The 13055-nt window shown below is 40.0% G+C and overlaps 1 protein-coding gene across 3 annotated transcripts in view; it reads right to left on the bottom strand.

Moving 5' to 3' along the window:
• The window catches only part of LNPK (lunapark, ER junction formation factor), an 87191-nt gene that overhangs the window by 18107 nt on the left and 56029 nt on the right, over positions 1 to 13055 (bottom strand). For all 3 annotated transcript variants that reach the window (XM_085874169.1, XM_085874170.1, XM_085874171.1), the window contains one exon: positions 6190 to 6295. In XM_085874169.1, coding sequence (XP_085730295.1) covers positions 6190 to 6295 — 106 coding nt within the window. The remainder of the gene's footprint in view (positions 1 to 6189; positions 6296 to 13055) is intronic.

Consider the following 13055-nt stretch of genomic DNA (forward strand, 5'->3'; position numbering starts at 1 on the left):
CACCAGGAAATATGACATAATACGCCTTGCATGTTCATAACAAACAAGTCGGTGACGAGTCAACCATTTTACCCACCAGACTGCACAAACATGTAAGACAAAAATTAAATAAAACAATATGGAACTAGAAGGGCACTCAGTAGAGCGTTTACCTCCGCCACGTAATGCCTGATCCACGAGAACATATCGGGTCCATTACATTTTTGAAATATCATGTAATATATAGTTTTTGGCTGTATCTTTCAATGGTGAAGAATCACATTATAAATTGAATAATTCTCATATCCAGATTTGGATTTGGATCTTCACCAAAATCGAATCAATTCGTCCTTGCCACATGCCCAACGTGTCCACCAGGTTTCGTCCAAATTCGTCAAAACTTTTTGAGATATCGTGCACACAAACAGACAGACAGAAATGGGTGAAAACATAACCTCCTTCACCTTCGGTGGCAGAGATAAGCTCAGGTGGCATCAAAATGTGACTGGATGGGAGGGATTAATTTTGGAGGTGGTGGGACAGAGAACAGAAAGGGCAGAAGGTGCAAGACTGGAAAAGACGTGGTGGAAGACAGAGAGACCAATGACCTATCTGTGATGTGAAAGTGATAGACCCAGAGACTGAGCTCATCCAGTCATTTTTAAATTTTAATGCTAAAAATTACCCCCGTGTGGGGGTGACGGTCATCTCTATAATACCACAGGTTCTCAATGTTCAGTTCAGGTTACCGCGAAACAGTCCAAACTAACCGTTTAGATTGAAATAATTCACAGAGTTACACGAGGATAATACCACTAATGACATAATTAATAAATATGTATTGTTCATTTAATACCCAGATTAACACATCAGAATCACCAGTAAGTACAATACGTGGTTTTCCGGTCCGTCCACTCTCTGGGGACATTTCACTTCCGGTTGTAGAAAAAATAGGCTTAGCTCTCGGAGATTATGATAATCCTGAAGATTATTCTTCACTGATTATAATGCAACTTTCAGAATAGTCTAGGACCTGGCTTCGACATGTATGCACTTAATTTAGGAGAGGATAACTCAACTGTTTTAGGCTAATCTGACCCCAAGGAACAACTTGGGATGTGTGCCAAAATCTCTATCCGGGACGAACAGCCCGAAAATGACCACACCCTTTTTAAAATCTATGTACCCCATTGTCTATCACTCTATGCACCCTATTTTCACTCACTCAGCCTGCTTTTGATTTATTCATAGCACCAGTGCTACAAGATTCGGAGAGAGAGTGAGAGAACGACTTATCCATCCAGGACTACTATCAACTGAAGGAGAAGTTCCCACTTCTCTAAAACTCCTACATGAATGGTGGATTTGTCATGAACACCACCAAGAAAGGTAGTGGAGTGCCCTTTGACCAGGCGCGAGAGCAGTGCTACAATCATCTGCCAAAGTGAGTGGGGGGATAATTGGGGTCACCAGAAAGAAGGAAGCAGTAGCTCTGTGGGGAATTATCAAGCATAAAAAAGACCAGTACGTTGACCTGAAGATGAAGGATGATGTCAAAGGAGAACTCTCACTTCACCACGACTTCAACCCAAGTACTGCAACTAAGATAGTTGGGATGGTGCAAGACATAGAGGAGTGTCTCCTGAAGGTATGCAGTCCTCTACAAGACCAGGTAGCACTGAAGAATGTTCTCACTGGAGAAATTGTGACCAATGTAAATGTAGACAAGTTGTTGTGCTGTATCAAGGAGGGCAGCACTGCTTGTGCTAATTTTATCGATTATCGACTCAGAAATAGGTCAATATCGATACACTCAACTATGAGCAGAATCAAGTTTACGTCCCCTAAGACGACCTTGAAAATGGCTCCCAAAGCAGACATCAAAGATGAGACAATCAAAGTTCTCATGTTTATTGAGTATGTGAGTCACTGGGGGGTTCATTGTTGAGGAGCAACTCAAGCATGAGATCACCAACTCTGCATTCTTCTTGGTTGATGAAGATGGTTACTTGAGGAAGAGTACCAAATCATAACTTGGGACTAAGCTGCTGAAGTTGTACCCACTAATAGATAAAAAAGGGCCAGAAACCTCCCCACAAACCCACGCCATCATTATCGACTTCATGGCCTTGGTGAGAAAGGTCCCCTAAAAGAAGCTTGATCTGCCCGTCAAGACATTCCATGACATCTATGGTCACCAAAGCTGGGCACAACTGTGATGAGATCCATATCGTTTTTGATGCTTACAGAGAGGACAGCATCAAGAATGGAGAGGGGGAGAAGAAGAAAGTCAAAAGAAATGGTTGTCCTTGATGTGATATCACCAAACCAAAATGTTCCAGTGGTATTCGAGAACTTTTTGTCATCTTCCATCAGCAAAACTGCTTTCCAGGCATTCTATGTTGAGTGGCTCACCATCAATTACCACGGAACCAAACCTCTATACCTCGGTATATTACCACAGGCATGGATGGTGTCAGCTGGGTGTGCTTCTCCATTCCCTCGGCTCAACTGCACACACGAGGAAGCTGATGACAGGATGATGTTCAATGTGCAGGACATTCTAAGTCACCGGTCAGGACCTACATCCATGACGTGGTCATCAGGTGACACAGATGTCTTTGTGTGCCTGTTATACCACATCACAGTCAATTGGAGAGATCTTGGCCTCCAAGAGCTTTGGCTCGTCCACAACTCAGGAGTGAAAAGATCAATATTACCACTCCACGATATCTGCATAGCACTGGGAGACGAGCTCACAAAGTGTCTCCCAGCACTCCATGCGCTGACTGGGTGCGATACAACCAGCAAGATATCAACTAAACTTGCAACCCTGAATGCTGTACGCAAACCAGGAAATTCCTCTCTGATCCTGAATTTTAACTGTCCCCAGCTAGCAGAAAGTGCAATACAGATGGCAGAGACATTCTTGGTCAAGTGTCTCAAACCATCAACAGACCTGCAGACATTTGACGACCTGCGTCTCACTGCATTTGATAGCAATGCCCTCAAGATGGACTTTGAGAGAACCACTTGCACCTCAACTAATGCAAGGAAACATATCCATAGAGGCTATTACCAACAGCAACTGTGGTTCCAAGCCCCATTTAGAGATGCCACCCTGATTATGAATGCCGAGTGTTATGGGCTTGTAAGAAGGGGCAGTTTATTAGTCCCTGAGATTGTGATCTCCAAACCCAAAGGCCTGCCAAATCCCTGCACATGTGGCAAGTGTGCTCGCAAAAATGGGTGTTCCTGCAGGGTTGCCTGGATCAAGTGTTGCAAGTACTGCAAATGCAAGGGTGGTGATTGTTGTAAAAACCCTATCACTGAATGAACACTGCTCATCATCCTCATACCTGGACTCTGTTGTGTTACTCTTCATGTTCCCGACCCTGGTTTACGTGACACATAAACAGTATGAATGTGGTTTTAAAAGTTGTATTGTTGGTGGTTGGGCAATTTCCCTGCTGATCTTTGAAACATTTAAGCTCTCTCGATACTGCTGCCTACTAAAGTAATAAGTTTTGTTTTTTTATTTTTCATTTTAAGTTAACATTCCATTGATAATAGTATGTAAATGATTGAAAATACAATTTCTTTATATTAATCAAATGCTCGCTTTCTTTCTTTTTAAAAAAATCCCTTGTATTGTTCAAATTCCAAATTGTCAGTTCAACTCTCGTAGATGACACAAATATTCTAACTTTGCTCTAAGTCCGGAAAGTTTAAGTTAATAAATATATGGCAATTCCAGTATGTATGGTAATAAGTATGGTAAATAAAACGGTTTTTAGCCATTTTCTCATAAAAAATATCAAATTAGAAATTTTACACTCTTCTATGACCCCCCTACATAAATAAATAAATAAATAAATAAACATGGCCATTCTGAACATTTTGAGCACCTCAGAAAATCTGTAGCTCCAACGCTTTAGAAGATACAGCTATGTCAGAAGTAGCACTTTCGATGAAAAAGGGTGTGGTCATTTTAAAAAGGGTGTGGTCATTTTCGGGCTGTTCGTCCCAGATAGAGATTTTGGCACATATCCCAAATTGTTCCTTGGGGTCATATTAGCCTAAAACAGTTGAGTTATCCTCTCCTAAATTAAGTGCGTACATGTCTAAGCCAGGTCCTCTACGAGAATGAAAATTGGTCAAGTATTTATAGAGATATTGAGGTTTGAAAAATCGTGAGAGCGAGCAAATTCATTAATTATTAATTCCACAGAAGTTTCGTGAAACTGCACAAAGTAACGTCAGGTATGAAAAAACATTTTGTATGCCAGATTCATTAATTATTAATTCATTAATTATGGAATGTACTCATTGATATATTAATCAGAAAGCCCGAAGCATGTAGCATAATTTATCACTTATCCCCTCATCCGGGATCCGTGGCCTCGCCCCACAGCCTGCGGCCCTATGTCCGCCGGTGATCATGTTAGATATCGGCACGATCGAGAGGAGCCTGCGAATCATCCCTGCTGATGCACTGAATTGATGCAATCGTTCGGCCAGAATATTCGTTGTCAAGATGTTGCGTGATTAAATCACCAATACAGTCACTCGAATTTATACCGCCGACATACTTCTTAACAATCACCTTCACCCCAGAAACCACAGTCAATCTGAACCACGCTGGGCACTGCTCAGACGCCATGACCGGACTACTGTGCAGTTCGACTGCGCAGTTTGGAAAAAGATCACTCGGCATTTTGGCACGCGCGCACAAAATTATATTTTGAAAATAAATGCCGACGTTTACATTTCGGGTTTTGAAACTTTTGCACCTTCAGCGGAAAATGTATAAATATAAAAGGCTAAAAATGTGTTTTATATTTATATTTCATTTCTCCTTCCTTCTTTGCGAATCGCATCGTCGTTTTTGGCCATCTTCCAGATCACGTGACGATCAAACGGGAAGGAAATTCAGAAATCTGTCTGGTTAGATACAAGATAATATTTTTTACTATCATAATCAAGAAACAGTTGCTGAATATCTTGTAAAATGGCAGACGAGATAGGTTTTGAAAATGGCGATTTTTATAACTTACGTGACCTCGTGACCTCGTCCCTGACCTTGAACCCAGACAAAAGTTATATCGTTGTGCAACACTCATCAACCTCTACCCACATACTAAGTTTAATCAAGATTGGAAAGAAAAATTGTTGACGGACGGACGGACGTACGGACGGACATTTGGTCTGGCTTTATTAGGTCATCTCAGTCGAGATGACCTAAAATGAGGTGTTTATATTCAGGAGTCCCTGGGGTGTTTGTCTTTTCACTTTATTGTCATGGCACAACGTTTTTATTTTTCTTATTCTCACCAGTAATACAGGATAAAAGAGGTTTAGTTCAAGGTATGGATAAATTCATGAACCTTGTTGATCATAGCTTTAGCATGTTATTTTCATTTTACATGCATATTTTTCTCAAAATTAGATGCACATGGAGATGAATCATAAAAAAAGTATAATTCTAAATTCTGTACCAGAAAGGTTTTACCATTGCCTTTGAACTCAACTTGGTGCAGAAAAATATAATGCTATCTATACATTTTTGAAATATGCTATATATCGTTTTTGGCTCTATCTCTCAATGGTGAAGAATCACTTTAACAATTAAAAAATTATCGGATCCAAATCAGGATTCGGATCTTCACCAAAACTGAATCATTTCTTCCTTGTCAAACACCCAACATGTCCACCCAGTTTCATCTGAATCCATCCACAGCTTTTTGAGATATCGTTTTAGATATCATTTTTGGCCTTATCTCTCAATGGTGAAGAATCACTTAAAAAAATTCTCATCGTCGGATCCGGATCTTAACCAAAATCTAATCAGTTGGTCCTTGTCACACACACAACCTGTCCACAAAATTTCATCCCGATCCGTCCACAACTTTTTGAGATATCCTGAACACAAACAAACAGACAATCAAACAGACAAACAAACAAACAGACAGACAGAAAGGGATGAAAACATAACCTCCTTCACCTTCGGTGGCGGAGGTAAAATCAATAAAATTTATCAATGCAACAAGTAAAAGAAATAAATATGGCAATCCACAGGTTTTCAAATATGTAAAATGTGTATAAACGTTAATTTTCATGGGAGCAATATGCACGAGACATACCTTAAAAGAAGCTCCAAACCTAACCCACCACTTGACATTCAGAAATGCATAGCAGTGAGGACCATACCTGTTCTGTGGCCCATCACCAACCAAATACTCGATGATTCGGTCCGCCATGCCTCGCTGACGCGGCAGGATGGGCCGAGGTAGCGGTGGGCCGGGTGGGTGCATCCCTGCACAAAACATAGTTTAGGCTGCACCTGTTATGCCTTATGAAACACTTCCAACCTTGAAGCTCTGGTGACCAGCTACTGAACATGAAAACCACTTCCTAAAGTCTCAAACACCAATAAGTAAAATCTTATTGCAATTTTTGTCTTTAATGCTTTGGTTAAATGAATTATCAGGATTTTCTAGATAACTCATTTACCCATTTGCTGTATGACAAAACTGTCTGCAGTTGTTTGCATGTCACGCATCGATTTTTAACTTGATGCAAAAGCGAGCCAGCGGGAGCAACACCACACAACAATCAATCGACCTGCACCAGACATGGTCACACCTTTCAAACTTGTCTCCCTCCTCTAAAACCTGGTGGTGCCTTATCTGGTGCAAGCTCCCCCTCCACCCTCTCCCTCACTTCAAATGCCACCACAGGCACCACAGCTGACTCCCCTTGTGAAAAGGCCGAATGCCTCAATTCTGTGTTTGCTTCCAAATCTTGTGTTCCCAACTCCACACTCTTGGTGGGTACCCAGCTATCCCAGCTCCACTCACTGCTCCTCGACTCTGTGTCTGTTGCACCTAAGAAGGTGGAAAAGTTTCTGGCAAACCAAGACTCTGACTCTGCGACTGGACCTGAGGGCATTAGCTCATGTGTCTTAAAAAACTTGCTCTGCTGCTCTTACACTTCCTCTATCTCTGCCCTTTTCACTCTGACATTTACCCTCAGTCATCTTCCATCTGCTAGGAAATCCACCAACATCACAGCCTTACATAAAAAGGTGCAAAAATCGATCTGCTTAACTACAGACCAATTAGCTTACTTCCAATCATCAGCAATGTCATAGAATCCATCATCGCAGTTGACATAGTCATTCCTTTTTCCTGACCTCATCTCAGATCATCAACTCGGTTTCAAACCTGGTCACTCTACCTTGGACATGCTGCTTCTACTCTCCTAACAATTGACGAAGACCCTCAATATCAGACATAACATAAGGAAGCCTATGTAAGCCAAGGCTTTCAAGATCATTGGAATCTCTCATGATGAAGCTGAGCCTTTGGGCCAATTGTTTTGCCATCGCCGAGAGGTGAGTGGTCTCTCTGTCTTCCTTTCTGGTAATGCACCCTCTGCCCTCTCCGTGCTTTAACACCTTCCAACCACCCCCCTCCCCCCAGGTATCTGCAGGATGTACGGGGTCCACCAGCAACCGCCTCCTTGTGATACAGCCACAATTCAGAACCACTGCTCACCTCCAATCATTTGTTCCTCTTTTTTCCCACCTGTGGAACCAACTTCCACATTCTCTTCCTTCTCATTCTTCCCTCCAGGTCTTCAAGCTGTTCACCACTATCTCAAATCATCCCCCATCAAAAACCAGTATATTTTCTACATATCTACATATAAAAAAACAAAAACCATTATATTAAACTATCCCCCACACCTCCCAAAATTTTGCTTCTGTATCCATCTTGTCCATACCTTGCATTCACCCCTACCCGACCCTCATCATGACCTGCATCCCTTGTTTGTCCGTCTCCGTCTATTTTCTCTCTCTCTTTCCTGCTGTTCATGTTTCCCCTTTATCCTGCTGTACCTTTTGTTATGTCTTGTCCTGATCCGTTCTGTGTTCTAGCTATTCCACGAGCCTTGATTATGTATACAAAAAACACACAAAAAGGTGAAGATACTGTGAAAAAAACACAAACTCCCAAAACACAATGTTTGTGTGACAAGAGGAGGCCATTCTGCTTATCATGTCTGCAGTGAACTAACCCCAGTATCCATTACTCATCCACACACAAGCGACTTACAAGTCCTGCCAATATAACCGTACTCTTTTATCTCCAATGCATCGAGGTTTATCTATCCAATTCATACTTAAACTTATCCACCCCCTCCACTGCCACTACCTTTCCGGGGAGACCATTCCATGCATTAACTCTCTCCAACTGAAAGACCCCTGCTTTAATATCTCAGCTCGACTGACCAGTTTAAATTTTGTTTCCCACTGAAAGACTGGATCTGCACCTGCACCTTAACCAAAAACTAACCAGCTTGTTCTCGGCATATACCCAACTCGATCACCAAGTTTTGTCATAATCCATCCACTACGTTGTGAGACATCGTGCTATATCTTGTTTTTTGCCCCATCACTCAATGGTGAAGAATCATTTAAAAAATTCTCAGATTGTAATCTTCACCAAAATATAATCAATTCTTCCTTGTCGCACATCCAACCTAACCTGTCCACCAAGTTTCGGCCGAATCTGTCAATAACTTTTTGAGATATCCTGCTCACAGAGATAGACAGACAGGGGTGTAAACATAACCTCTGTCCACCTTTGGTGGTGGAAGTAATAATGCTTCCAAAAGAGAGCAAGATCCAATCACATTGCTGTAACGGAGGCAAGAGGACAAATACAGCCACTGCACACATCCACAACATCCTGTGCAACGTCATGTAAACCATTATGCTATTTTTTCCAGTATTTATTCAGGATCTCCTGTTGGTGTTCCCATCTAAGTCTCTGGCTCATGATGCTGGAAACCTAGGTTCAAATCCCATATTCCACATGTGTTTGTCATTTGTCAAAAAAACAAAAAGATGCACGACATGCGTTGGGAGCATGAAAAGGTGAAACTGCCAAAATCAAGAATCACTGCTCACCTTCACTCCTCTTTTTTTCCCCACCTTTGGAACAAACTCCCACACTCTCTTCAATCCCACTCCTCCCTCCAGGTCTTCAAAACAGCTGTTCACCACCATCTCGTATCTTCCCCCATCCAAAATCTTGATCTTTACTACCCCCATTAATCTACCCAAAACCCACCTCCTTCATTAACCTCCGCCATCAAAGATGGACGGAGGTTACTGTTTTCACCCCTGTCTGTTTGTTTGTGAACAGTATTACGGAAAAACTCAACGGATTTCGACGAAACTTGGTGGGGGGATTAGGTATGGTCCAAGGATCATTCCATTAGATTTTGGACTTTATCGAACGTCCAATATGGCCGCTATGGCGGCCATTTTGAAAAAATATTAGAATTTTTGTTTTAGCATTTCTACATGTTTTAAGTGATTTCCAACCCAAAAAAAAATTGTTAGAGAAAAAAAAACAGAAAATTTTGCAACTTTTTTTCAAAAAAATTTCGATTTTATTTGAAAAATATTTGAATTTTTTTTTTTTTGCATTTCTACATGTTTTAAGTGATTTCCAACCCCCCCAAAAATTTGTTAGAGGAAAAAAAATACAAATTTTGCAACTTTTTTTTCAAAAAAATTTCGATTTTCTTTTTTTGGCATTTCTACATTGTGGGGTGGCTAAGCCCAAATATTCAAAAGAATTGTGCATTTTGTGATACAAGCACCAAATTTGGCACAAATGTACATTAATATGTTGCGAACATTTTCAGATATTGGGCCACTTGAAATTCTCTCTTTATGTCCGCCATATTGGATTTAAAAATGGCCGCCACTTGAAATCTACATTTGCTATTATCTCTGGACGTAATGCAGCAATTGACTTGATTCTGGTATCTAAATGTATGTTTTTTTTGGGCAAGTAATCCAATGGTACCATTTTCAACTTAATATTATCTATCACAGTCTGTTATATAATTTATTTGGAAATTATCTAGGCAAATATTGGATTCAACACAATACTTTGAAAAGAATGTCTTAGTTCTGTAAATATAAATAAAAAAGAAAACTATACTAAATCACTAGTAACAACTCAGATAAGCTCATATATACTGGCAGTCGAAAATATAAATTCATATCCCATTAGGAAACAAAGTGACCCATTCATTTGTGTTTTTCATATGCATATTTTATGTAACATTACATTCATATTGTCAATAAATACCAAACATGCATAATCCCCTTTTCCTAGACCCTTTAAGCCATCTTTTGTGTTTCCAGATAAATTTCGTGTATTGGCTTCCATCTGTCTTGTTTCCTTAACAATGCACTGTAGCATGTCTTTAACAATGTTTACAAACATGACTCCACTACATGTCTTTAATCACAGCCCTGACCCAAATAAAAGAGTAGAGAGGCTGCATGTGTGTTGACCCACATCAACTGTGTTCTTTGTGTGTGGCTGTGTTTAAATCACCTTGTGACTCCACATAAATGAGTTAATCACATACAATCTGGGCTCAGCTAGACAACATTGTGTGGTCAACAATGAAGACAAGTCTGAATTACATGTATGCAAAAGACCTTGTGAACCAGTGAAGCAAATACACGGGTGAGGATGAATTAAATCAAGGGCATGATATAATTTCCATGATGTTTACCTCTACACTCAATGGTGGAAGGAGGTAATGTTTTGATCCCAGCTTGTCTGTATGTCTGTTTGTCTGTTAGTCCACAAAATTCCAGACAAAGCTTGTAGTAGTGGTAGTTGTAGTGGTAGTGGTGATAACAGAAATTGTTATATAGAACTGAACTTATATTATTATTATATGCAGAAAATAACTTCATTTCTATATGCCCTGCAGTGGACAGGTTAATTGGTTTATGCACTGAAGGGGTCACCCTGGTGTGCACTGCTGTGTTCTGCCTCACTGAGTTGTTCAGGTATGATGTACTCAGCACAAGCTTACCTGATACACATGTGTGCTGGCTAAAACCACTTGTCTGGTGGGCACGACAGAGGCAGGTTGTCTAATAGCCAACCTGGTCTTACTTTTTTGGGGTTTATCTGAAATTCTTACTATAAGGCTTTAAATTAGAAATGTTTTATATAAAGTAGTATTTTGAGTGAAGTGTGTATTCCACACTGACAGTTTTGACATGTTCTGAATTTAACACGAAGGCTGTAATTAAAAGAACGGGGTATGTCTGGAAAATGTACTGTCCAACCTAATAAGAGTTTAGACTGATTTATATTTAAATCTTGGCTGTGTAAATATTGCAAGAATTTATGAATTCAAATGTTTTGTAAATATTCAATAAATTTGGGAATATTTTTTAACTAAAGAATCTCATGTGATTATATTTCTCTTCTTGCCTCCGGTATGGGTGAAAATTTAATTCCGGCATAATCTCACAAAACTAATTCCCTAAGTGTGCCAAGCTAAATGCTCTACGATATAGAGGAATTATCCTCCTCTCCATTAGTATGGCAGAGGAAACCCCTCTATTATATATATATATATATATATATATATATATATATATATATATATATATATATATATATATGTATATATATATATATATATGTATATATATATATATGTATATATATATATATGTGTATATATATATATATATATATATATATATGTATATATATATATATATATATATATATATATATATATATATATATATATATATATGTATATATATATATATATATATATATATATATATATATATATATATATATATATATATATATATATGTATATATAAATTAGGGCGCTTTTAGCTACTATGGTAAAAATTCATATTTGCAATAGAAGTTTGCAGAACCTTCCAAATGGTGAGGTTTCATGAAAAACTAAAATCTTCCAAGTTTTATTAAGATTAAATAATATTTAGGACTTGCGCAGGCACTTGACATCCTTCTCCATTATATTAGTACAACATGGCTAAATTAAAATGAAAATCTCTTTTGATGAAAACAATTAAAAAAAATTATCCTGAAAAGTAAATAATATGCCTTTATAAAATCAAAGTTTCCTTTGAGGCCTTTGGGTATTTCCGTCGGTCATCCTCCATCACTTGAACAAGGTACTGCACTTGAGCTTCATCTCTTGTTCGACCAGCTTTCGTGAAATCTTGGATGAGGGCGACGCCTCTTTCGGCCGCATCATTCACGACGTTCAGAGTCAACCCTCTGCTTTGCTTTGACATAGGATTCAAAGCTCTTCCAGTTTGATGGATCCTTTTCCTCGAGAAAGTCTTCTGGCAGCTCGAGGAGCGTAAAGAGATTTTTAGTTTGGGAGGAGCAGAGGTCAGACAGCTTCTTTCCTTCTGGATTGGGAAGCCAGACTCGTCGAGATGGATCCTCTGAACCCTCCACGTCCTTCATGTTTATTACCATGGCGATCTTTTCTGACGAATCTAAGTTGTCATCAAAGAGTGCAAGGCCGACGTTAACTTCGCTCAGGTACCACAGATGGCGGCTCATTGTTTTGTATGCAGCATGATTCAAGGAATGGAGGGCTTGAAGGAGCTGGAGGTCATTCTTTGGCGCGGAAGCAGCATTTCGAGCGTCGAACCAGGCCCTGATAGCAACAAAAGCACTGATAGTGCTTAGCAACAAAAAGACAGACCTGCTTGATCCCGCTAAAAAGGCGTTCTGTGCGACATGTACTGCGGGATGATGACGCGCGTTTAGTGAGAAAATCCAAGAACTGCCCTTGAAACATCCAGATCTTGAAGCAGTAAATTGCACGAGCCATCCAACGCGCTCGGTGAACGGCGCCAGGTGCCCTGAATGTTGGAACCTGATGTCCAGAAGGGACGCCTCCAAGGAAAATGATCGTCAGTTGGAGAAGTTCTTTGTGGTCGTCTCGGGGATGCTTCTGCTTCAGAAGCTCTTGGGCATGCTGAATGACAGAATTGGCCCATGGATGGATATCGGTGGCTGTGCTTGCATCATCAGCAGCAGTCAAGTACTGCGTGAAATTAAAATGGAGCCAGCAGTCCCGGAAGGTTTGGAATAAGGTGATGTCTGGCCCTCGGGATGCTTCATCGACCGAAGAAGAGTAAATTGCTTCCAAAACAAGTTCTAAGACATGGTGCT

The sequence above is a fragment of the Eptatretus burgeri genome, chromosome 3 (assembly GCF_056783735.1).
Source record: "Eptatretus burgeri isolate ZD-2024b chromosome 3, Ebu_testis_v1, whole genome shotgun sequence".
Taxonomy (NCBI): Eukaryota; Metazoa; Chordata; class Myxini; order Myxiniformes; family Myxinidae; genus Eptatretus; species Eptatretus burgeri.